Source organism: Sabethes cyaneus, chromosome 1 (genome assembly GCF_943734655.1).
Source record: "Sabethes cyaneus chromosome 1, idSabCyanKW18_F2, whole genome shotgun sequence".
In the NCBI taxonomy this organism is placed as follows: Eukaryota; Metazoa; Arthropoda; class Insecta; order Diptera; family Culicidae; genus Sabethes; species Sabethes cyaneus.
In genome coordinates, this window is record NC_071353.1 from 71,638,801 (window position 1) to 71,665,980 (window position 27,180).

The 27,180-nt window shown below is 44.0% G+C and overlaps 1 protein-coding gene across 1 annotated transcript in view; it reads right to left on the reverse strand.

Moving 5' to 3' along the window:
* The window catches only part of LOC128738353 (uncharacterized), a 60,243-nt gene extending 34,640 nt beyond the window's left edge, over positions 1–25,603 (reverse strand). The window contains exons 1-2 of the mRNA XM_053833446.1: positions 25,501–25,603; positions 24,709–25,277 (exon numbers count right to left, since the gene is read on the reverse strand). Coding sequence (XP_053689421.1) covers positions 24,709–24,715 — 7 coding nt within the window. The 5' untranslated portion in view covers positions 24,716–25,277; positions 25,501–25,603. The remainder of the gene's footprint in view (positions 1–24,708; positions 25,278–25,500) is intronic.
* Between the last annotated feature and the right edge of the window lie 1,577 nt (positions 25,604–27,180).

The following is a 27,180-nucleotide window of genomic DNA, read 5'->3' on the forward strand; positions in this document are numbered from 1 at the left end:
TAGAAGACATCATACTCCGGATCGCTTCCACAAATACTTCGGGATCGAGTATTTGTGGAAGCGATCCGGAGAGAGTGCAGTGATCGCGGTATGCCCGATCCGAACGCTGATCATTTGGTTGAGGTACTGTCGCGAGCATGTGACGCTACCATGCCTAGGAAAGGTCGACCTAGGTATGGCATGTCACCGGCTTACTGGTGGACAGATGAAATTGCGGAACTCCGCGGAGCGTGCTTTCGTGCGAGGAGAATTATGCAAAGAGCTCGTTCGGATGAAAGCAGGGCTGAATGTCGAGTAGCACTTGTTGCTGCACGCGCAGCGCTTAAGAGCGGGATAAAAGCTAGTAAACGAGACTGCTTTGAAAGGTTATGTGCTAGTGCCAATGCGAACCCGTGGGGTGATGCCTACAGAGTCGTAATGGCAAAGACCAAGGGTGTGATGGCGCCCGCTGAGCAATCGCCAGAGATGCTGGAGCGGATCATCGAGGGCCTCTTGCCGCGCCACGAACCAAGGCCCTGGCCTCAGGCCGCTGAGTCGTCCCACGGCCGACGTTCCAGTATCTCAGACCATAGCGTAGGATGGTCGGCCTCCCAGCCGAACATCCAAAGTAACGTGGGCGACGACGGAGGTCGGGGAGCAAGGTTACAGAAAATGGCATCCTAGCATTCAAAACGAACAATCTTCCACGAACGCGTTCGGCAGTTTTCTTGTCCGTTTGCATTCGTGAACGAAGCGAGCGATGTCATCAGCGTGATTTTTCATGAGCGATCGGTGTTAGACGATTGCCACTGCTATTTTTCATTCTACTTTGTTCGTCTCCATTGGTTCGTTACGAGCCGATGCCGTCGGGTAGGAGTCTAGGAGTTCGCCTTCGCAGCAAATCGTTCATAATGAATAATCGGGACGAGCGCTCATCAAGATTGAAAAAGACTGAACGTTACGCCGGGGAAGCATTTCTGATTATTCTGGTTATTCGAATCAATCTAAACAATTCAATTATGCTACTAAATCGCATAAGAATTGAAAAAGGTATCGTGCCAAATTTTTATTTGAGTTATGCGTAAATTATTTAATTAATCCTCTAATGCCCACCACCGCCTTTTGGTGGCCTCCGCTAGATATAGCCGTAGGATTACGTCTTACCGCAGGGTAACAAAAAATAGTTTACGTCGGCATGATAGCTTTGTCGGACTTTTTAGGTATAATATTTTTGCAATTGTAGCAAAATCACTGATTAATTATATTTAGCCCATTTATGACCTATATTTATAAAAATTTTACATATCAAAATAGCGTCTAGATAATGGTAAAATAGGCAACACGCATTTGTTGTCAAATTAGAAATCCTACTGTACTCGTATTTATCAATGCAAATTTCCGTTAGATAAATGTCGTACTGCGTTATATATCGCACTTGTTAGTGTTAGCTGTAAATGTAATTTATTTTATCACTACCTAAATCTTAACGATTGTATTCAATGAGTCCATATTAATTAAACGAGCGAATTACTTTGAATTGTAACTTTTGCTATCTTAATAGTACATAGAAGCTGTTAATAAAATTCTTCAAGTAAACCAACACCTTTATTCTTTCGATTACGAATCTTTATCAGCAGTTAGGCCGTTACAAATTATTTTTCAATTCGATTAATCGAACGATTATGAACGATTAACGAGCATTATTCGGGCATTATTCGTACTCATTGAACTATTCGATTAATTCAACTACTCGTGCTGGCAGTATTCGATTAAAAATGATTCGAATATTCCACGTGTTATTCGATTAGTTGAATTAATCGAACGATTAACGGACATCACTAAATATGGCATTCAAAAACCTACAAGTGTTGTACAAAATGCAGCAGCGTGAGTAACCGAAGGTTAATAAAAATTGATGAAATTTATTCAAGAAACTTTATTGATGTCAATTAAAAAGAATGGCATTACAGAAATTTATGCGTAGTTCAAAAACCTTTAAACTCGACTTTTACTACGCAATGTATATGTTAAAGAATACTATTTCCTCTTACAACTTGTTTTTACTTGCACTTACTGAAATTAGTAACAACCAACTTACCCTTACTCAATAATTTCATGAAAAAAGGATCTATCAAAATTTATAGGTGCTGCTATTTTGTTCAAATTTTGTGAACTTATTCAATTTCCAAAAATTTTATGAAAACCAACGCACTACGCAACGTTAACCAATAGATGAATTATATACCGAAGACGTGTCGATTTCTATCTGAAAAAGCATGTAAGACCGTATAACAAAGGTTCCTTTTACCACTAGGTGGATTAAATCGGGTTTTTATCAAAAAACTAGAAGGATATACCTCTCAAATGAATTAAAGAGCTCGTTGGTAGCTATCATCAAAATTTTTTTAAAATGTTTGGAAAAAAGTGTCTCAATGTAGACGTCTCTCCCATACTGGTATGTTTAAATATCAATGGCCAAATATCCACTGAAAACATTTTAGTTCTTATTTCTCACCGAAAAGTCAAGAAGAATAACATATACAAATATGTATTTGTTACTAACATGTAAAGTAGTAATAAATGTATTCTCTACTTATAGCTGCTAAAGTCATAACATTATTAATTATCATAACATTATTAAAACAACATTCTTTTATTATGCTTCTAGTATTTCTGTCAATGTTAAAGTATTTACAGAGCGGCTCATTTAAAAACTAAGTACATATTTGAAAACTATTTGGCAATAAAAATAAAACACACGCGCAAACACGGTGATCTACTGTGTGTAATAAACAAATATCTATGTAGTTGACATCTGTTCTAAGGATGACTCATATAAAAAAAATTGTAATGATACTAAGGAAGCTCCTTTTGCCATTTTAAATATTTTAAATTAGAGTAACTTTTAATCAACTAACGTTTTCATAAATTGAACTACCGCCCTGATCTTTGCCCAACTGGTTGAAAGCTTGTGGAATACATTCCCGTATAAGCAATGCAATTCTTACATAAACATAATAGGGGTATTCACGTAGTGCTTGCTATGTTGCGTAAACGGTGTATCCCGTGTATATACTTCCGCTATTCGCATTACATTTCCGGTTTCTAAGGAGATGGAACTGTTATACGAGTAGCGACAGTATAAATACGCAATACGCCGTATATGTACGCAACACCGCAAGCGCTACGTGAATACCCCTAATACTTATCAATTGCAGCAGAGTACTGCACTTCTGCAGTATGCTAACCATTTATCACGCATCATTATTGCAGGCTCAAAATGCTTTGCTCAAGTTGAACCGTAAAAAGCGCCTGCAAAAGTAATCACTTCGATTATTCCCAAAAAATCGCAACGAACATTCATTTTGATCACTATACGGAAATTCCTCGCTAGCGAAGAGCAATCAGAAAGATCGAACACAACCCGCTTCGTAGAGTAATTATTACATGCACGAGCGACGTCTGTTCGGATTACGAACTGCCGCCGCAAAGAGAACAAACATTCGTGTTCGGTATAGGTTCGTATGCGAAAAAGAAGCTGTTCTCATGCGGTGTTACTGATTCAAGCATGATGGGAATCAGCTGTGATATATGCCTCTTAGTAAGGATCCGCAACCTTGTCGGGGAGGAAGTGACGGTTACGAACGAGGAACTCATTGATATAGCTAAATCCCTAAAGGTGAGCAAGGCACCGGGGCCAGACGGTATCCCGAATATGGCCATTAAAGCGGCTATTTTAGAGGCTCCCGAATTATTTGGGGCAGTAATGAATAGATGCCTGGAAGCTGGCCACTTCCCGGACAGATGGAAGCGACAGAACCTGGTCCTATTGCCGAAGCCGGGAAAACCTCCGGGTGTCCCCTCGTCATATAGGCCGATCTGTCTACTCGATACTGCCGGCAAGGTGCTGGAGAGGGTTATCCTTAACAGACTCGTACAGTACACGGAGGGTACAAACGGTCTGTCAAGGAACCAATTCGGCTTCCGAAAAGGCAAATCTACGGTGGATGCCATCTTGTCTGTCACTAAGACAGCCGAGGTGGCAATCCAGCCCAAGAGGACAGGTATTCGTTATTGCGCAGTTGTCACGCTCGACGTGAGAAATGCGTTTAATAGCGCTAGCTGGGACTCCATAGCCAGCTCGCTTCGGAACGTCCAAGTGCCGGTGTCGCTGTACAGAATTCTGGAAATTATTTCCAGAATCGTGTGCTATGCTACAACACGGAGGAGGGTCAGAAATGCGTTCCAATCACCTCAGGGGTTCCGCAAGGTTCCATACTGGGCCCGGTGTTGTGGAACGTCATGTATGATGAGGTGTTGAAGCTAAAGTTTCCGGTAGGGGTGGTGATTGTCGGCTTTGCGGACGATATCACCTTGGAAGTCTACGGTGAATCTATCAGAGAGGTTGAGTTGACGGCTGCCCACTCTATAAGCATTGTTGAAGATTGGATGCGATCCAGGAAACTGGACCTAGCGCATCATAAAACGGAGGTTATCGTGGTGAACAACCGCAAGTCGGTGCAGCAAGCAAATATCAGTGTCTGGGACTGCACTATTTCGTCAACGCGGTTCTTAAAACTCCTTGGAGTGATGGTCGACGACAAGCTCAAGTTCGGGAGCCACGTCGACTATGCCTGCAAGAAGGCTTCCACAGCTATTTCGGCATTGTCTCGTATGATGTCTAATAGCTCTGCGGTATATGGCAGCAAGCGAAGGCTTTTAGCCAACGTGGTCCAGTCCATACTCAGGTATGGCGGGCCGGTGTGGTCATCGGCGTTAGGTACCAAAAGCTATCTAGCCAAGCTGGAAAGCACCTATCGTCTCATGTGCTTAAGAGTGGCGAGTGCGTACCGCACAGTTTCACATGACGTAATCTGCGTCTTAGCGGGTATGATGCCTATTGGTATCATCATCAGCGAGAACGTAGAGTGCTTCAACCAATGTGGAACTAGAGGCATACGGAGTACCACAAGATCGGCCTCGATGATCACATGGCAACGGGCATGGTCTGATTCCACAAAAGGCCGGTGGACACATAGACTTATCCCGGAACTATCCGGATGGGTCAACAGGCGCCATGGCGAAGTCAACTTCCACCTGACACAGATTTTGTCAGGGCATGGTTGTTTTAGACAGTATCTGCACAAATTTGGGCATGCGGAGTGCCCCGAGTGTCCCGAATGCGCGGACGTTGAGGAAACTGCAGAACATGCTTTCTGCATATGCCCTCGTTTCGCGAGCGTGAGAAGCAACATGATGGCAGTTAGCGGACAGGACACTACTCCGGATAACTTAGTCCAAAGGATGTGTTCTAGCTCGGACGTCTGGGGTGCGGTCAATGCGGCTGCTACCCAGATCGTACTTGAGCTACAAAACCGCTGGAAAGCCGATCAACGGCGAATAAACAGCCTAACTACCATAGTCCAGTAGTTATCTAAGAGCGTGCGTTAAGCACAATAGCCTCTCCCTGAAGTAATACCGATAAGGTGGTTCCAGGGGGGATTGAGGCTGGAGACTCGAGTAGGGTTTTAGTGGGTCTGGATCCTCACGCCCCAGTAGGGGGGTCGGGATACCAAACCCCACTCCCTGAGTTGTCTTCTCAGGTGTCTGATAGCAGATTTCCCTACTCGTTAAAATAAAAAAAAAAAAAAAACGCACACACACACAGAGGATGGTAAATGGTTGAATAATGCGCTCCAGAACTACCACGAAGTTCCACAGCCTCTTATTTAGCAACTCCTATCTCTACCTCCTCGTGGTACCATCCGGGATACGCTCCTTGGTGGAAATCGGACAACCGGTGGAAACTAGGGTCGTATGCGGACAGAGAAGGGGGCACTCATGCGAAGGCTGAGTGTAAACTCTCCGCCTGCAAATGACGGATCTCGGTAGAAGCACGTTCGATGAACCTGAAAATACCGAGACCCTGAGCAGAGGGTCCAAAGCCCCCAAAGGAGGATGGTTTTAATAGCTATTATCCATGGCTAAAAGTAAAAACATGAATGGATAAACCCCTAATCAATCAGGTGTCATGCGACCCGTGCCGAGGGATGAATGGGGGGGGGGGTCTAAAAATACTCAGCCTCAAACGGAGCCTGTGGAGTACCAGAGCACCCTCCACAGTAATCAGCCCTTACCGCATCATGAGGGGCTCTGATGTGGCGGACTTTTCTTTCCCCTCAACTCGTGGGATTCTTATGGAAGACAAAATCAAAAATACAACAAGTGTGGATACGGTGGAAAACCCGTTCGCTAGAGGAGGCATCCAGCGTTCTCCACCAAGGGTGGAGAAGGATGCAACTAGGAGCGCTAGTGTGGGTGGTAAAGGCAGCGGTATGCCTACCACGCCGGACACAGCGATGAACGGCCCAGCGCTTATCAGGGCGATGGAGAAAAATAGAGACGCTGTACCTAAAGTGGTAGCAGCGTCACAGCAGCTCGATGTAATAATCGAGTTTACGTCAGGTCGCGGCAATTTCTCCAAGGACCTGAAGCAGAGCTTGCTCATGCTTCGGAGAACCTTGAATGCAGCGACCAAAACGCACAACGACCTCGTGGCGCGTGCAGGAGAGGCTAAGAAGGTGACCGTGAAGGCGTCGAAAGCAGTACAAACGGACGCTTGCTCGTTGACGGAGTGTCGTAACACGGCCCAGGAGGCTACGGAAAGCGCTACTAGCAGCGGTAAGGCATCCGCCAAGCGCCCGAGACAGTCCCCGGGGGATAGCACCCCTGGCGGACCGAAAAAACGCCTGATCGGTAAAAGCCCTCAGGCTAGCGGGTTGGCAGAGCTAACCGATGAACCAGCGGGAAGCTCCAAGACAGTTGGCCCGTGGACCGAGGTTAGGGCCAAGAGAAAAGGCGGAGGAGGCTCCAGTAAAAAAACTGCTCCACCTAAACCGGCAAGAAAGCGAGCGAAGAAGGGCGACGCTCTTATCCTGAAAACCGACGGGTCGAAATACTCGGAGGTTCTGAAGGCCATGAGAGGAGACGCCCTACTCAAGGATCTGGGCGCGGACGTACGGAGCATCCGCCGCTCACGCACGGGCGATATGATCCTCGAGTTAAAGAAGGACGCCACAAAGAAGAGTTCTGCATACAAGTCCATAGCGGAAGGAGTGCTCGGGGACGGAGTGCAGGTACATGCTCTCACACCAGAAGTGACTCTCCAGCTTAAGAACCTGGACGAGATCACCGAAGTGCGTGAGGTCGTACAAGCTCTCAAAGAGCAAAGTGGAGTGGTGGTGGAAACCGAGGCGGTTCACCTACGCAAGGGTGTGGCCGGGACCCAGGTAGCCACCATACGACTCCCGCTGACTGACGGAAACAAAGCCCTGAAAGCTGCTAGGCTAAAAGTGGGGTGATCGGTATGCCCACTGAGCGTGTCCAAGCAGTTGTAAGCTTGCTTCCGGTGTTTCGAGCACGGACATAAAGCCTGGAACTGCAAGGGGCCAGATAGGAGCCAGTTGTGCAGGAGATGTGGCAGTGCTGGCCATAAAGCAAAGGACTGCGCGGAGCCTCCCAAGTGCCTGATCTGTACCGGTAAACGGGACGCAAAGCACGTAACGGGAGGTCCAAGGTGCCCGGCCGGCGTGGCGACTAAGCCACGTTCATAGTGCAAGTGACACAACTCAACCTGAACCACTGCAGCACGGCTCAGCAGCTGTTACACCAAGTAGTTTCTGAGTCAGCAATGGACATTGCCATAGTCTCGGATCCATATCGCGTCCCTGCCGGAAACGGCAACTGGGTCTCGGATAGGTCTGCGACGGCGGCTATATGGACGACAAGCAGGTTCCCGGTTCAGGAGGTTGTGTCAACTGCAGACGAGGGATTTGCGGTTGCCAAAGTGGGTGGAGTGTTCTACTGCAGTTGTTATGCTCCGCCGAGTTGGTCTATCGAGCAGTTTACGCGGATGGTAGACCGAGTATCAGTTGTGCTGACTGGTTTAAGGCCGGTGGTGTGGGGGGCGACTTTAACGCTTGGGCGGTAGAGTTGGGAAGTCGTCGCACGAACCATAGGGGTCGGATTCTGCTTGAAGCTCTGGCAAAGCTTAACGTAGTGTAGCCGGCCCTGGTCGATCCCTATTCAGCGTGCAGCTTAAGCGCCACTCCGTAAGGGAGACTGCACGCCACGTTGTGTTTGCCCGGTGAGACTCCCCTTAGGGTCAGTCAAAGATTGCTAAATAGAAGGAATCAGGATCGAACCAGATAGGCTTACCTAAATTAAGTCACCAAAAACGGGTACACTACCCTTTTATCACCTAGCATAAATCTTCAATACCGAACGACACGAAACGAAAGCTCGCAGTAAGGAACACCAAAAGTTCAAAAGTTATCATCACTGGCAATGTCGCTATTTGCCACCAGACGGCGAAAGCATCTCATAAATGATTTGCCGTTCATTCAAACTTTGACGGCCGCAATAAACTCAAACTAAACGAAAACGAAATGACGTGAACACATTAGACCGCAACTAACTTCACTACAAGAACAACACGTTGTTTGACTATCCTAGGAAAAACATTTTATTAATTACGGAAAACGGTTTGTATTTTAAATTATTTGCTTTAATGCATGCATGCTTTTACGTGTTTATAGGTATTCATATTTGTGTTCTTATATTCTAGACCTAACTTCTATCATTGTGTGCGTTTTTCTCTCCCTACTGTGCTCTATCGACCCATGTGCTTTTTCGACTTCAACTTTCAATCAGCTGCTTCAAGATTTGATTCTGCAGTGACGTCACTGTTAATTTGAGACAATTCTGGTTGGGGCGGCGTTCATAATTTCGGTAACGCGTGCACGCGGTTACATGCCGACCCCAACCTCAAACTATATCAATGGAATCGTGATCACGGAAAAATGAACGGCTAACCTTATGAATTCACGTGCGCCGTACTATGGCGTATTTCTAGGATGCTCCCTTTAGACAATCAATGGAATAAATACGACTCACCAGAAGCTTTAACGGTGGCTGCTGTTTGTGGCTTACGAAGCGTCGGCTGCTGCTGCTAGGCGATCGCTACCGTCGGCTGCTGTGCGATCACAGGCGGTACGGCAAAAAATCTACGATGCGATGCTAGATGACTTCACAGGCGGGAACTAAACTGGGTGCTGGATGATTTTACCGATGGAGATTCAACTTTCGATTTTGCAGGTGGAATTAAAACTGCTTAGTGCCGCTTTCCGGGATTACTCGACCGGAAACGGCCACTAGCCTCACCGGAGGACTCCGATCCGTCCGATGCTTCAGAATGTGGATGTTGAGCGATCCACGTGTCGACCGGCAGAATAGCGTGCGCCGGGAATTCGTCCGAATTGTGCTGGATGCGTCTTTCGCTGTCCTTCCTTCTTCTCGTTCGTAGTGCTGTGGATGAAATTGTAGCCGTGCGGCTATTGTTCTAAGGTCATTAGCACATGCTCGGGTCAATGGCATTTTGAGCACATGTTACCTGCTAGCTTTTGGCGCACTCCAAAATTATCGCACACTACAATTTTTGAACACAACAAATTTGTTCGATCCTATTTAGCGAGAGAGATACAATAAAATTAGCACAAATCTAACACTATCACGTCACTTTACATACTTAATATAATTTAACGGAAAGGCGCGGACAACAGACTACGGTTAACACTTCCGAAATGCTTTACGGTCTAGGACGAAATGAACGATCATTTTGATCCTCAGATAAGGGAAGGTGACTTCATTTCCCGCTAACTTCGTCGGGTCAATTCGGGAATCTATGATCCTGCTAGCTGTTTCATTTTGACAACTCAACTTGGCTCTATCTGATTCTCTCCAACCTTTCTACGAAGCATCTTTCGTTGCTTCCCCTTCAGTTCTGTCTCAACGGATTTAAGAGTAGCTGCACGGGAGAGAAATTTTGGGGGTTTCGCCATTAGGCCGAAAACCGGTTCTACATTTTAGCGCAACGAATTTGTAGAACTATCTGAATAACTACGAATAATTTTTACTATATATAATTATTCGTATAACATCAGTGCAAGGCTCTTGCTATCTTAGATTTTCGTTTAACTATTGAAGTGCTATTTTAATTACGTATTACGAAACGATACTGCTACAGTAGATCTGGCCAACGTCGGCAACACAAGTACCTTCAGTAGGAACGGTGCGGAGTCTATCATCGACGTGACTTTCGGCAATCCTGGTCTGATAGGAGACTGGAGGGTAGATAATGGCTCACAGTGACCATCAGGCGGTCCGCTATGGTGTCGGTCAGATAACGAGGCGGCAGGCGGCAGGTAGGGCCAACACTCCAACCACCCGTGGATGGAAGACATCATACTTCGATCCCGAAGTATTTGTGGAAGCGATCCGGAGAGAGTGCGGTGATCGCGGTATGCCCGATCCGAACGCTGATCATTTGGTTGAGGTACTGTCGCGATCGTGTGACGCTACCATGCCTAGGAAAAGTCGACCTAGGTATGGCAGGTCACCGGCTTACTGGTGGACAGATGAAATTGCGGAACTCCGCGGAGCGTGCTTTCGTGCGAGGAGAATTATGCAAAGAGCTCGTTCGGATGAAGGCAGGGCTGAATGTCGAGTAGCACTTGCTGGTGCACGCGCAGCGCTTAAGAGCGGGATAAAAGCTAGTAAACGAGACTGCTTTGAAAGGTTATGTGCTAGTGCCAATGCGAACCCGTGGGGTGATGCCTACAGGGTCGTAATGGCAAAGACCAAGGGTGTGATGGCGCCCACTGAGCAATCGCCAGAGATGCTGGAGCGGATCATCGAGGGCCTCTTGCCGCGCCACGAACCAAGGCCCTGGCCCCAGGCCGCTGAGTCGTCCCACGGCCGACGTTCCAGTATCTCAGACCATAGCGTAGGATGGTCGGCCTCCCAGCCGAACATCCAAAGTAACGTGGGCGACGGCGGTTTGGAGGTCGGGGAGGAAGTGACGGTTACGAACGAGGAACTCATTGATATCGCTAAATCCCTAAAGGTGAGCAAGGCACCGGGGCCAGACGGTATCCCGAATATGGCCATTAAAGCGGCTATTTTAGAGGCTCCCGAATTATTCGGGGCAGTAATGAATAGATGCCTGGAAGCTGGCCACTTCCCGGACAGATGGAAGCGACAGAACCTGGTCCTATTGCCGAAGCCGGGAAAACCTCCGGGTGTCCCCTCGTCATATAGGCCGATCTGTCTACTCGATACTGCCGGCAAGGTGCTGGAGAGGGTTATCCTTAACAGACTCGTACAGTACACGGAGGGTACAAACGGTCTGTCAAGGAACCAATTCGGCTTCCGAAAAGGCAAATCTACGGTGGATGCCATCTTGTCTGTCACTAAGACAGCCGAGGTGGCAATCCAGCCCAAGAGGACAGGTATTCGTTATTGCGCAGTTGTCACGCTCGACGTGAGAAATGCGTTTAATAGCGCTAGCTGGGACTCCATAGCCAGCTCGCTTCGGAACGTCCAAGTGCCGGTGTCGCTGTACAGAATTCTGGAAATTATTTCCAGAATCGTGTGCTATGCTACAACACGGAGGAGGGTCAGAAATGCGTTCCAATCACCTCAGGGGTTCCGCAAGGTTCCATACTGGGCCCGGTGTTGTGGAACGTCATGTATGATGAGGTGTTGAAGCTAAAGTTTCCGGTAGGGGTGGTGATTGTCGGCTTTGCGGACGATATCACCTTGGAAGTCTACGGTGAATCTATCAGAGAGGTTGAGTTGACGGCTGCCCACTCTATAAGCATTGTTGAAGATTGGATGCGATCCAGGAAACTGGACCTAGCGCATCATAAAACGGAGGTTATCGTGGTTAACAACCGCAAGTCGGTGCAGCAAGCAAATATCAGTGTCGGGGACTGCACTATTTCGTCAACGCGGTTCTTAAAATTCCTTGGAGTCATGGTCGACGACAAGCTCAAGTTCGGGAGCCACGTCGACTATGCCTGCAAGAAGGCTTCCACAGCTATTTCGGCATTGTCTCGTATGATGTCTAATAGCTCTGCGGTATATGGCAGCAAGCGAAGGCTTTTAGCCAACGTGGTCCAGTCCATACTCAGGTATGGCGGGCCGGTGTGGTAATCGGCGTTAGGTACCAAAAGCTATCTAGCCAAGCTGGAAAGCACCTATCGTCTCATGTGCTTAAGAGTGGCGAGTGCGTACCGCACAGTTTCACATGACGCAATCTGCGTCTTAGCGGGTATGATGCCTATTGGTATCATCATCAGCGAGGACGTAGAGTGCTTCAACCAACGTGGAACTAGAGGCATACGGAGTACCACAAGATCGGCCTCGATGATCACATGGCAGCGGGCATGGTCTGATTCCACAAAAGGCCGGTGGACACATAGACTTATCCCGGAACTATCCGGATGGGTCAACAGGCGTCATGGCGAAGTCAACTTCCACCTGACACAGATTCTGTCAGGGCATGGTTGTTTTAGACAGTATCTGCACAAATTTGGGCATGCGGAGTCCCCCGAGTGTCCTGAATGCGCGGACGTTGAGGAAACTGCAGAACATGCTTTCTTCATATGCCCTCGTTTCGAGGGCGCGAGAAGCAACATGATGGCAGTTAGCGGACAGGACACTACTCCGGATAACTTAGTCCAAAGGATGTGTTCTAGCTCGGACGTCTGGGGTGCGGTCAATGCGGCTGCTACCCAGATCGTACTTAAGCTACAAAATCGTTGGAAAGCCGATCAAAGGCGAATAAACAGCCTAACTACCATAGTCCAGTAGTTATCTCAGAGCGTGCGTTAAGCACAATAGCCCCTCCCTGAAGTAATACCGATAAGGTGGTTCCAGGGGGGATTGAGGCTGGAGACTCGAGTAGGGTTTTAGTGGGTCTGGATCTCCACGATCTTCACGGGATACCAAACCCCACTCCCTGAGCTGTCTTTTCAGGTGTCTGATAGCAGATTTCCCTACTCGTTAAAAAAAAAAAAAAAAAAAAACACACACACACACACACACACACACACACACACACACACACACACACACACACACACACACACACACACACACACACACACACACACACACACACACACACACACACACACACACACACACACACACACACACACACACACACACACACACACACACACACACACACACACACACACACACACACACACACACACACACACACACACACACACACACACAGACACACACACACAGACACACACACACAGACACACACACACAGACACACACACACACACACACACACACACACACACACACACACACACACACACACACACACACACACACACACACACACACACAGAAATTGCTCAGTTCGTCGAGCTCTATCGATTGGTATATGTGATTCGGCCCTCCGGGCCTCGGATCAACTTCGTGTTTTTCGACCAATTTCTAAACCTTTGTTATTATCTATACCTATAAAGAAGGATTTCTGTCTGTCTGTCTGTCTGTCTGTCTGTCTGTCTGTCTGTCTGTCTGTCTGTCTGTCTGTCTGTCTGTCTGTCTGTCTGTCTGTCTGTCTGTCTGTCTGTCTGTCTGTCTGTCTGTCTGTCTGTCTGTCTGTCTGTCTGTCTGTCTGTCTGTCTGTCTGTCTGTCTGTCTGTCTGTCTGTCTGTCTGTCTGTCTGTCTGTCTGTCTGTCTGTCTGTCTGTCTGTCTGTCTGTCTGTCTGTCTGTCTGTCTGTCTGTCTGTCTGTCTGTCTGTCTGTCTGTCTGTCTGTCTGTCTGTCTGTCTGTCTGTCTGTCTGTCTGTCTGTCTGTCTGTCTGTCTGTCTGTCTGTCTGTCTGTCTGTCTGTCTGTCTGTCTGTCTGTCTGTCTGTCTGTCTGTCTGTCTGTCTGTCTGTCTGTCTGTCTGTCTGTCTGTCTGTCTGTCTGTCTGTCTGTCTGTCTGTCTGTCTGTCTGTCTGTCTGTCTGTCTGTCTGTCTGTCTGTCTGTCTGTCTGTCTGTCTGTCTGTCTGTCTGTCTGTCTGTCTGTCTGTCTGTCTGTCTGTCTGTCTGTCTGTCTGTCTGTCTGTCTGTCTGTCTGTCTGTCTGTCTGTCTGTCTGTCTGTCTGTCTGTCTGTCTGTCTGTCTGTCTGTCTGTCTGTCTGTCTGTCTGTCTGTCTGTCTGTCTGTCTGTCTGTCTGTCTGTCTGTCTGTCTGTCTGTCTGTCTGTCTGTCTGTCTGTCTGTCTGTCTGTCTGTCTGTCTGTCTGTCTGTCTGTCTGTCTGTCTGTCTGTCTGTCTGTCTGTCTGTCTGTCTGTCTGTCTGTCTGTCTGTCTGTCTGTCTGTCTGTCTGTCTGTCTGTCTGTCTGTCTGTCTGTCTGTCTGTCTGTCTGTCTGTCTGTCTGTCTGTCTGTCTGTCTGTCTGTCTGTCTGTCTGTCTGTCTGTCTGTCTGTCTGTCTGTCTGTCTGTCTGTCTGTCTGTCTGTCTGTCTGTCTGTCTGTCTGTCTGTCTGTCTGTCTGTCTGTCTGTCTGTCTGTCTGTCTGTCTGTCTGTCTGTCTGTCTGTCTGTCTGTCTGTCTGTCTGTCTGTCTGTCTGTCTGTCTGTCTGTCTGTCTGTCTGTCTGTCTGTCTGTCTGTCTGTCTGTCTGTCTGTCTGTCTGTCTGTCTGTCTGTCTGTCTGTCTGTCTGTCTGTCTGTCTGTCTGTCTGTCTGTCTGTCTGTCTGTCTGTCTGTCTGTCTGTCTGTCTGTCTGTCTGTCTGTCTGTCTGTCTGTCTGTCTGTCTGTCTGTCTGTCTGTCTGTCTGTCTGTCTGTCTGTCTGTCTGTCTGTCTGTCTGTCTGTCTGTCTGTCTGTCTGTCTGTCTGTCTGTCTGTCTGTCTGTCTGTCTGTCTGTCTGTCTGTCTGTCTGTCTGTCTGTCTGTCTGTCTGTCTGTCTGTCTGTCTGTCTGTCTGTCTGTCTGTCTGTCTGTCTGTCTGTCTGTCTGTCTGTCTGTCTGTCTGTCTGTCTGTCTGTCTGTCTGTCTGTCTGTCTGTCTGTCTGTCTGTCTGTCTGTCTGTCTGTCTGTCTGTCTGTCTGTCTGTCTGTCTGTCTGTCTGTCTGTCTGTCTGTCTGTCTGTCTGTCTGTCTGTCTGTCTGTCTGTCTGTCTGTCTGTCTGTCTGTCTGTCTGTCTGTCTGTCTGTCTGTCTGTCTGTCTGTCTGTCTGTCTGTCTGTCTGTCTGTCTGTCTGTCTGTCTGTCTGTCTGTCTGTCTGTCTGTCTGTCTGTCTGTCTGTCTGTCTGTCTGTCTGTCTGTCTGTCTGTCTGTCTGTCTGTCTGTCTGTCTGTCTGTCTGTCTGTCTGTCTGTCTGTCTGTCTGTCTGTCTGTCTGTCTGTCTGTCTGTCTGTCTGTCTGTCTGTCTGTCTGTCTGTCTGTCTGTCTGTCTGTCTGTCTGTCTGTCTGTCTGTCTGTCTGTCTGTCTGTCTGTCTGTCTGTCTGTCTGTCTGTCTGTCTGTCTGTCTGTCTGTCTGTCTGTCTGTCTGTCTGTCTGTCTGTCTGTCTGTCTGTCTGTCTGTCTGTCTGTCTGTCTGTCTGTCTGTCTGTCTGTCTGTCTGTCTGTCTGTCTGTCTGTCTGTCTGTCTGTCTGTCTGTCTGTCTGTCTGTCTGTCTGTCTGTCTGTCTGTCTGTCTGTCTGTCTGTCTGTCTGTCTGTCTGTCTGTCTGTCTGTCTGTCTGTCTGTCTGTCTGTCTGTCTGTCTGTCTGTCTGTCTGTCTGTCTGTCTGTCTGTCTGTCTGTCTGTCTGTCTGTCTGTCTGTCTGTCTGTCTGTCTGTCTGTCTGTCTGTCTGTCTGTCTGTCTGTCTGTCTGTCTGTCTGTCTGTCTGTCTGTCTGTCTGTCTGCGGCATGTGAATTTATTCTATGGTAAATTGAGACCCCTCTCCTCTTTATAAGGGGAATTATAACTCCTCTCCCCTTTAAGAGGGGGGGCTTCCATACAAATTTCCTCATAACTCGAGAACTAATCGAGCAAATGGAACCGAATTTGGCATGTGTGTGTTTTTGGAGACAAAATTTTTTTCTCTGATGAATTGGGACCCCTCCCCACTTTAGGAGGTGGGGCTCCTATACAAACGAAATACAAATTTCCTCATAACTCTAGAACTAATCATGCGAATGGAACCAAATTTAGCATGTGGGTGTTTTTGTAGGCAAGAATATTTTCTATGGTGAATTAGGACCCCTCCCCACTTTAGGAGGGGGCTCCTATACAAATGAAAAACAAATTTCCTCATAACTCGAGAACTAAACAAGCAAATGGAACTAAATTTGACAAGTAAGTGGTTTTGGAGGCAAGCTTTTTTCTATTCACCGTGAGACCCCTCTTCTCTTTAGAAAACGAGTTATGACCCATCTCCCCTTTAAGAGGGTGGACTTCTATACAAATGAAATGCAAATTTCCTCTTATCTCGAGAACTAATCAAGCAAATGGAATCAAATTTGGCATGTGGGAGTTTTAGATGGCAGAAATTTTTTCCATGGTGAATTACGACTTCGTCCTGTTTTAAGAGGGGGGCTCCCATACAAATGAAATACAAATTTCCTTAGAATTTGAGTACTAATCAAGCCAATGGAACCAAATTTAGCATGTAGGAGATTTTTGAGTCTTGAATTTATTTTATGATAGTTCAGACTCACCCCTGCGGTAGGGGGATATGGACTCTCATACAAATAAAACAGACATTTTTGCGAAACTCAAAAACTAATCGAACTCGAGAAATTCGAGACTCCATAAAACATTAATCAATAACAAGACCACAAAAACTATGTATAGTAACACTAGATCATTCAGGACGAGACGGCCGCGAGTGTTGCCGGCGACCCGCCGTCGGAAGCGCCGCCCACTGTGGGGAGGCAACTCCCCGCAGAAATCACTACTGTCTAGGTTTAATTTATTTATATCCTTTAATTCTACTACTGTGTGTACTGTGCCACAGTAGTAGAATTAAAGGATATAAATAACTTTTTGTTTTCTTCTTTTTTATTGTTTCAGGTATTCTACTAAGACGCTCAAATAAACATTAGTTAATTAGGTTTATTTATTTTCCTAGGTCTACCTGGGTTTCCTGGAACGAGCGACAGCGAGTAAGGAGAGGATCGCGAAATGGTACTTTCCACTAAAACGTTTTCCGTGAAATTGTACATTCCGCTTAAGGTTTTTCGCAAAATGATATTCGGCGAAATGTTGTACAATCATGGCGAATATTACTATCCGCTTTCTGGCTATGCAATGAGGGGACAGGGGAGTTGTTTTCTACTTTACTGTGAGGAAAAATTGCAAATTTGTATATTAAACTACCCATTCCTGGTAACTAATAAGCATTATCGTAAGCAGCAAATCAGCGTATCTGGCATTTTATACTGCACGTTATTGTATGTTAGCTTTTTGACTGCATAGGTGTTGTAAATTGGCATCCAAAATTGTATTCAAATTCTTCGTGTCGGTAATTAGCTGTAAATTAGCATTGTCAGCACTATAAGAAAGTTATCAGTAAAGTTGCTGTATATTTTGCCAAAATAGCATTTAAGTAGCATTTAAGGCGACTTAAATGCTTATTACCTTATATTTGAATAGCATTTTTTTTTTTGTCGGAAGATTTGACCACTGCGACCATTATTTTGATCTATTGTGGTATACTTCTTCTTTTGTCTAGGTATTAGTTGCCGACATAACACTATTGATGGAAGTGTTTGTCATTGTCAATTCATACCTCTTCTCCCAGTCCGGCATTGAACTTCTTATGAAGTTTATTACCTGATTGGGATTTGCAGACCAGACTTCGAAAGGCTCCATTGTTCCTTTACCGAAGATTCTTAGTCTGCGAAGAGTTAGTGCACTGCACTGGCAGAGCAGATGTTCTGCGGTTTCGCTTTCGCATTCGCAGAGTTGGCAAGTATCATTGTCCAGCCTACCAATCGTTTTGAGATGGCGTTTGCTCGGACAGTGACCGGTAAATAGTCCTATTATTATGCTTAGTTCGGTTTTCTTCAAATTAAGCAATGATAGGCTTTTTTTACGGTCTGGCTGTATAAAGCGCTTAGACTGTCTTAGTCCTGTAGAGGATTTCCAATTTTCCTCTATTGTTTTGTGTTCCCATGCCCGAAGTTCGGATTTAAGCGCGCTTGGAGACACACCACAGAACGGTTCTGGACCGATAAAGTCCGTAGATGAACCCTGCCTCGCTAAAGTATCGGCTTTTTCATTTCCTTCCACTCCGCAATGGCCAGGAACCCAGTAAAGGTTTACTTGATTCTTTTCCGTCAGTTGCATCAGTGAGAGGATACACTCCCATACTAGCTTTGAATTACAAGTACAAGCTTTAAGTGCTTTAAGCGCTGCTTGGCTGTCAGAAAAAATACATATGTTAGCATATCTATAGTTTCTAACCAGGCAGACACGTGTACATTCGTAGATTGCATATATTTCAGCCTGGAATACTGTGGGCCAGTGTCCCATTGGTATTGAAATATTTATACCTGGGCCTGTGATGCCAGCTCCAGTAGAGCTATTCATTTTTGACCCATCTGTATAGAAAACGACAGAGCCCTGGCGGATACTCGGGCCTCCTTGTTCCCAAGTATCCCGTCCGGTTTCTATTATTTTGAAAGGCTTTACGAAGTTTGTCTTTGTTTCCATCCAATCTTCGTTGTTGATTATAAGCTTGCTTAGCTGAAAGTTTTTGAGGATTGACAGCTGGCCACTTATATCTCCATCACTAACTAGTTTGTGACGTGTTATTTTTAGTGCATGTTTCTCCGCCTCCAACTGTATTACCTGATGGAGGGGTAAGAGGTGCAAGATTGCGTCTAAGGCTTTTGATGGTGAGCTTTTGACTGCACCGGTAATTAAATTACACGCTAGCCTTTGTAGTTTGCCTAATTTTAATTGAGTGGTCCTTTCTTTTACCTTTGGCCACCATACGAGTGAGGCATATGTTAGTCTTGGTCTGATAATGGCTAGGTATAACCAATGAATCATACTTGGCCTCAGACCCCATTTTCTACCGATAGTTTTGCTACACACCCAAAAAGCACTTTTGGCTTTACCAATTACATATTCAATGTGTGCGTTCCAGTTTAATTTGTGGTCCAAAACTACACCTAAGTGTTTTGTCTCAGTTGAAAATTGTAAAACTGTTTCACCCAGTTTTAGGCTGGTAATAGAATACCTTTTTCTGCGGGTGAAGGGAATTATGGTAGTTTTAGAAGGGTTGATGTTCAATCCTTCTTGTGTACACCATTTTATTGTGTAGTTTAGAGCAAACTGCATTCTTTCGCCTACTGTACTATCGAATTTTCCCCTCACGAGAATCACAACATCATCGGCAAATCCGACTACTTCAAATCCCTGTTCGGTCAGGTTTTTGAGCAGTTCGTCTACGACTAATGACCACAGCAGAGGCGATAAGACTCCACCTTGCGGGCATCCTTTTGTTGTTTTCCTGGTAAGTGTTGTATTTCCAAGTACTGCAGTTATTTCACGGCTACTCAGCATTGTTTGGATCCAATTTGATGTGTATTTATCGAACCCGTGTTTTTTCATTGCTTTCAGCATTGACTGGTGGGATACATTATCAAAAGCTCCCTCTATATCTAGAAATGCAGTAAGTGCAATTTCTTTCGCTTCTAAAGATTTTTCGATTTTTGTAGTAAGCATGTGTAATGCGTCTACAGTGGAAACGTTGCTACGATACGCGAATTGGTATTTACTTAGGGGGGCGGTCTTAATGTACAGCGTTTTGACGTGAAGATCAATAAGTTTTTCCATAGTTTTCAGCATTATGGATGTCAGGCTGATTGGTCTAAAGGCTTTAGGAAGTGTTGTATCCCGCTTCCCGGCCTTTGGAATAAAAACTACTCTGGTTTTTCTCCAGCTTGTAGGTATGTAGTTTAGTGTTAAACTGGCCCTGAATATCTCCGTGATGAATGGAATTATTACCATTTTGCATTGTTGGAGCATTATTGGTAGAATTCCATCCAGTCCCGGCGACTTGTAGGGTTCGAAGGAGTTAATTGCCCATTCAACTTTCGATTCTGTAAAGATATTGTAGGCTATATGGCAGGCGTTTGCGCTAGCATTGTTCTGACCAGCGCTTTCACCGCGTAAGTCCTGAAATTCCTCTGCAAGAATTGTCCGCGATCCTGGGAAATGTTTCTCCATCATAACACTCAATGTTTCTAAAGAATCATTCGTAAAAGTACCATTGTCTTGTTTTATTCTTCCTAGTCCGTTTGTGTGGTCCTTAGAAAGGGTTTTTTGTACTCTCGCGACAGTCGGAGTGTTTTCAATGCGTTCACACATTAGTCTCCATCCCCTTCTACGCGATTTCCTTATTTCTCTGTTATACTCTGTTAATGATTTCTTGTAGGAGTCCCAGTCAGAAGTTAACTTGGCTTTGTTAAACAACTTCCTTGTTAACTTTCGAAGCTTCTCCAGTTTTTTGTTCCACCAAGGCGCGTCTTTGTTAGAAGTTCGCGTCCTTATTGGACAACTTTGGTTAAAAAGGGCTATGATTTTATTATTAAACATTTGCGAAGAATCTTCCAGTTCGTTGACTGTCTGAATTTTGCTTTTGAATGCATCTTCGTCGCGTAAAAGTCTAGAATAAAAAAGGTCCCAGTTTGTCTTTTTAGAGTCTCTATAGGTTTCCGTCACTAAATTCCCTGCGTTGTAATCAAATATAATTTGTTTATGATCTGATAAGGAGGTTTCATCAGATACATGCCAATTTTCAATATTTTCAGATAGTTTAGAGCTAGATAGGGTAATATCTAACACTTCTTGCCTGACTGCATTTATAAAAGTTGGTTCATTACCTCGATTACATATTTCAACGTTGTTAGATAATATATACTCAAAAAGGCACTCACCTCTTTTGTTTATGTCTGTACTACCCCATACAGTATGATGGGCGTTCGCGTCGCACCCAATGATGAACTGCTTGTTGTTGCGTTTACAGTGTTCTATAAACTCCATCACTTCTCTAGGAGGGGCTTCTTCTGATTCTCCCGGAAAGTATGCTGAGGCCACCATTATTTCGGTTTTTCCTCGCGTCGTTGGCAGTTCTATTTGTACAGCTACTATATCTCTTCTGATGAACTCTGTAATTGGCGTAAAGTTGATGTTAGTTCTTACCAAAATAGCAGATCTAGGTGCTGGCTCGGAGTCATCATAAAGTAGCTTACCAGATTTTGTTGAAAGTCCTAGAACTTTAGTTTTATTTACCCATGGCTCTTGCAGCAAGGCCACGTGTATATTTTCATTGGTGAACTTGCGGCAAAGGATTCCACTTGCCCCTTTGGCGTGGTGCAAGTTCACTTGAATGAATTTAATTATTCTGCTCATTGTTGCTAGTTTTACTTGCAGGGGGCTTCTTTCGCTCCCCCTGATCTCGATCATTTCCACGGGTTTTGTTCGAGTCCGAATTTTTCCGAGTTTGCTGCAGTACTCGTTCGTCTCTTGGCATCTCTCGTTTCTCGCGCTCAGTACACTCAGTATTGAGCTCTCGATTCCAGGGATTTCCTGCCCTTATCTTCCGTGGATATATTTGACCAAATTTATAATTTAGTTCGTATTTCCAATCGGCGATTTTTCTAGCAGAAGCTTCGTCCACCGAAAGGATTAGATGAACGTGATTCCTGATGGGCTTTCTCTTTAAGACCCTCCAAGCGTCCGTGACAATATCGAATGGTTGAGTTGTCATTTGTGCTACTTTTTGGAAAGAAAGCAGCCATGATTTCTGGTTTAGGGATGGATTTGCTGTCTACGACTATTAGCTCAGCTGTTTCCCATGGCCTGAGGTCCGGCACAACTTTTTTCAACCACTCCGCCGTATCCTGGTCTAGGCAGTCTATTACCATGAACCCGGATTTATATCTACAGTTGGTGAATTTGGGTTTAAATACCTCTTTCCTCTGCTCTACCACCTTGGCTAAGATGGTCTCTTCAATTAGCTCCATCTTTGCCGTCGATAGCTCAGACTCAGGGTAGTTTTTGGGCAGCAGTCCGACCTTGAATTGGTTTAGGACATTGGAGTAGGTTGGAGGCGTTTTAGTTTTACTCGTCGGGCCGTTTTTGGACCCTGCAGAGCTTCTAATCACCGCCATCCTACTATTCACTGATTTCTTCTGAGGTGTAGCGGTTTAAAGGCATTCTCTCTTCCGTTTTGGATTAGGTTTACCTTCACTACAGTTAGAAGTATCAAACTGCCTCGGTCTTTTGACTGTTTGGTTCTGATTCGCTTCAGGCGTTTTGACTGCAAGTAGTCGGGCCTCTGCTTCATCGTGCCCTTCTTCTAGCAATCGCTTAAACCGTTTGCGCTGAGAACCATTCAGTCTTTTAGCAAATTGTCTACTGTGAGAAGCTTTGCCTGCACTCTCTTGTGTCGGTGCCGACTCCTCACGGTTTATTTCCCGAAATACTGTTATGGCTTGTGTCATTTCTTCTCCCTGAATGACGCCATCAGAACGGGATTTCGGTTCGTCGTACTCAACTTTAGGCGAGTTCAATATCGACGATGTGCACGAGGCAATGTCTTCGAGTGAACTGCTTTGAAGTTGGTCGACTATTGTTTCAGTTTCCATTTTTTCCGCCATACTGAAATTACTGAATTAAATTCCTAAAAACAAATAATAGAAAGCGCATTAAATCGATTAAAATTTGTTTATTTCAAATTTTTAATGAATCGATATGAAATTTATCGATTATTGATAACTTTCATATCGATTATCGATATATCGATATTGCCCTATAATAAGTATTGCCCAATGTTTGGCTGCACTGTCAGATTCTGTGTGTGAGCTTTCCACAACAGACCAGCTGATTGGAAACGAGCATTACGGTAACTGTTCGGCGTTGGCATATTTATTTGCATAAACATGAATGTAATTCACAGTTGGCACTGCATGATTTCACTTACGTACCTTTATGTTTATTCACGTTTACCGCAAATATCTACCTTCGCACTTCAGCTCCTTGGTAATGTTGCGTTTTGCAGCTAGGTTTGCTGAAGGAGAACACACACCCATACACTGACACTGCACTTGGGCTTTGTTGCGTTGCTCTTTGTTGGAAGCTAACACTTCAGAGCAATTTTAATTAGCACTACACGACCTAAATCACTCAAATTATTTATTTGTTCGCGTACCGTGAACTTATTCTTCCGTATAGATCACTCGCGAACAATTTTGAGCGGTAACGCACTTTAAATTACGGCTATTTAATCGGACGATTGTTTACACCAGTTTAAAGCTTAAGAAGTGTTGCCAATTTTTTTGAATTGAATAGCATTGGTGATGCTTATTGGTTACCTGGGATGCTTTCACAGTTACGTAACTGCCAAAATGAATCATTTAAGGTTGAACTCCTCAGAAACTTGCAAAACTCGAGATTGTGACAAAGATCATTTGAGATTCATGATTTATGTACCACACAGGTTAATTTGTGGCAATACGTGGTTTGTCGGGTCAGCTAGTTTCATATATAATCATATTATGATTTATCTGCAATCCCCAAAACATTCTGCAACATAGTGGTCTAATATAGTCCTCTATAAAATGAGCTTTGGTGAAAATAATATCAAATTACGCTCGCTTTGGTGCTCGAAAACAAAGTAGGCCCAATAACTATAAGCTTACTGATAATAGCATCCCAATTCCAAGCGTAATAGGGTAACCAACCTATTTTGGATCCTATCAGCAGCTGTACATAATTTGGACACTTCCATTTGATTTTGCTGTAAGTGTCCAAATTATGTACATCGGCGGATGGGGTCCAAAATACGTTGGTTATCTTACTTAGGAATCGAAAATCCAGATTGCTAACCAGATTTATTGTAGTCAGGCCTTCAGAAAAATAGAACTGAGGTTTAGGTTTCTCATGAGTTGAATTTGTTTCATTTAGAAGCTTTCGTATGTAATCAAACAGTCCTGTGTCGCGCTAAAGACCAGGCCAGACGTATAGTTACACAAAAGCATATTCAGAAATGTACAAGGTGCTCCACCTTTTATGTCGGTATGTAAACGCTGTATAACTTTCACATTTACCAACCGATTTCTTTCATTAGATATGTTTTGGAAACGCCATTTCAGTACAATTTTCACTATGTGGGCCGGGACTTGCGCCAAAACCATCATTGGTCCATATTTTTTCAAAGAAAATGAAACTGTCGATGGAAATCGATATCGGTGGATGTTGGCTCATTATGTCTGCCCACGAATGCGCGAAAAAGGTCTAGAAGGTTTCAACAGGACGGTGCACCATTCCACACTGCGAATTCAACAATTCAATTTCTGCTACGAAAATTTCCGGGACGTCCGGTGTCAAAAAAAGGGATATTGACTGGCCACCCAGATCACCTGATTTAACCCCCCCGGACTTCTTTTTGTGGGGTTATCTGAAAAGCAAGGTTTACGCCAACCAGCCACAAACTATTGACGAGCTCAAGGCAAATATTTGTACGGAAATCGACGCTATAACACCCGAGATGCTCAAAAAGGTAATGGAAAACGCGGAAAAAAGGAGTTAATTTGTAATTTCTAATAAAGGTGGTCCCTTAATTGATATTGTTTTCAAAAACTAAACCAAGAAAATTTTAAGGAACCAAACTAAATAAAAATGCATTACTAATAGAAATCGGTTGTTTTTTCTTAAAGTTATTCAATGTTTTCATACCGACATAAAAGGTGGAGCACCCTGTACTGGTGACGATTTATTCATGAACTGAAGGTAATGAAATATATCTGCTTGATAATCATATATTGTAATATTGTATATAAATGCAACTTGAATACTACCGTTCATACTGGTGGATTGCTCATCAACACAGATAAGCAATATTTTTATTGGTGGTAACTATTCCTATTATATGGCAGCACTACGATTTGATGTTAGATGACATCCTCCATTTCACTGTTGGTACTAATTTAATCACTGTCTAACTATTCAGCGCAAGTAAAAAGGTTTTAATGAATAAACTCCATTGCATTCCTTCATTGGTTTGGTATAATTATCAACTTGCACATTTTTCACTAAAAAGCGGTGGTTATGAAAGATTAACATTACATTTCACTCGTTTTATCGTCCAAATACTGCAACTAACAATTGTAGAAATGAAAAGAAGTACATTTTGTCACAAGGACATTTTTTCTATGTACATATGTTCGTTTGTATCCACAAAATAGTTTGTTTGCTACTGTTCAGCTTTGACGGCGAGCCACGATAGTGCACGACTAATGTAAACAAAACTGTACTGTCTTCGTCACGCAGCTGATTTCGTCATTCTAATTTTGCTACTTAATCCATTCACTCATATACCAGCAATTGTAAACTACGTTTGTCACATAGTAGATAACAAGACTCTCACCTGAACACGAATTCAATGAAAGTAGAAAGATCGATAATTATAGATTCAGAACGAAAATTTTTTGCTCATGCTTTATGCAATCAAATAATTTCTTGTATCTCAAACAAGGATTTAGAGTACACTGAGATTTTTTTAGCAGTAGTGCGAGTATGTTTCTGTTTCTCGGTAAACCAACAATGTAAGCGTTTAATTTTTGTGGCACACTAATGATATAAGTACCTACTCATTTAGCCGTCGCGATGCGATTATATTCTTAGAATGTTCCAAATGTAGTTTACTGACTGTCTGCAATTATATTCTTCTTGCGACCACTGTCTTCTCAACAAAAAAAAGGCTGATAGAGCTTATGCTTACTTTTACAGTAGAATGATCTTGAAACACGTCATAGCCTAATTGATTGTAATGCTACACTGACAAACAAACTAACTCCAATGTGTTTCCAACAACTATACCACATGAGATGTCAAAAACTCCTTATCAATGATCTTATTCTTCTCGCCATCCAAAATAGGATTATAGGATGATTTTTTTGTTTTGAAAAATAGTAGTGTCTGGTTCAGTTCATTGTGACGTCAGGATTGTATGATAGATTCCAAATAGTCGAAATATGTTTTTATCAATTTAGAAATATCATTTCATTTTACATCAAAACAATCAAATTTCCTAGGGCGCATGCACCAATTATACGTACAATTTACATTGATTTGCTGACTCGAATTGAACGTATGTTTCATAGTAAGTTGGTCTGTTGATTATCGCGAATTTAAACTAGCCAAGAAACCAATATCAATATATGACATTGCTGAATCGACTTTTCGAAATCATGATTTGGTCATCATTACTCATTACCCATTTTATATGCACATTTATGCACCATCAGGACAGTATTTAACACTCTGTTTACTATATAAACACAAGTTTGTATTGTTGATTTGTATCATTTCCACTGGAATGTCCTTTGGAAAAATTGGTCATGAAGTTATGTACTAACTAAAGCTTGAAAGAAACTGTGTGTGACTATTGTGGTATAAAGTCAAACACTCTTGCGGAAAATGCAAAATGTGGCTTACGAATTATACTTACATCAAGTTGTCATTGCCATTTTTAAGGTGGTAGTGTAATAAAATTAGACAAAGATTTTTCTTCTGCATTTCCAACATTTAAACTTTTTGGCAACTTTTTCCGAGAATTTTCCCCGTCAACAGTTCGAAAAGAGTATGACAAATAATACGAAAATATTGAATGAATATTTATATTATTTATGTTTAACATACTAATTACTAGTATTTTTCATTTTGAGCGTGTCAGTCAGCTAAGTCAAAGCTTTTGTTAAGAACAATTCGAGTTTCTAATTCATATCCAATATAGCAAAGAATAGCTATTTTGGTTTCTAAAATTAAAGAAAAGAAAAAACTTTTTCAAAATTAAATTCTACTATTAATATTTATTCGCGACAGATACGTATTTCGCCTTAGCCTTGCAGGCTTCATCAGTGATTCATCTGTTTGATTTGGTTTATGGTAAATGTGTAAGGCAGTAGTGGCCACTGTATAAGCATAATGCGGGCTAAATCAGATCTCCTCAATTGATCCGCGGACCGAAATGACTTCTGATATTAATAAATTCAACCTATAGTTCCCGTCTACCATCCATCAAACCAGTCCGCGGGCCGCAAGGACCATATTCAAGACCCGCACACGGCCCGCGGGCCGCAGTTTGACCATCACCGGTGTGCACATACTGTAAAACAGTTACTGTAACAGTTATTGATAACATAATATTGTAAATAAAAAACGCTTGATCTACCCTAAAAAACGTTCAACGAGGTGAACACAGATAGGCCTATTACAAGTAGCCAAGCATGCGCAATAAATACCATCAATGGAATATTGGTGGGTGAGAG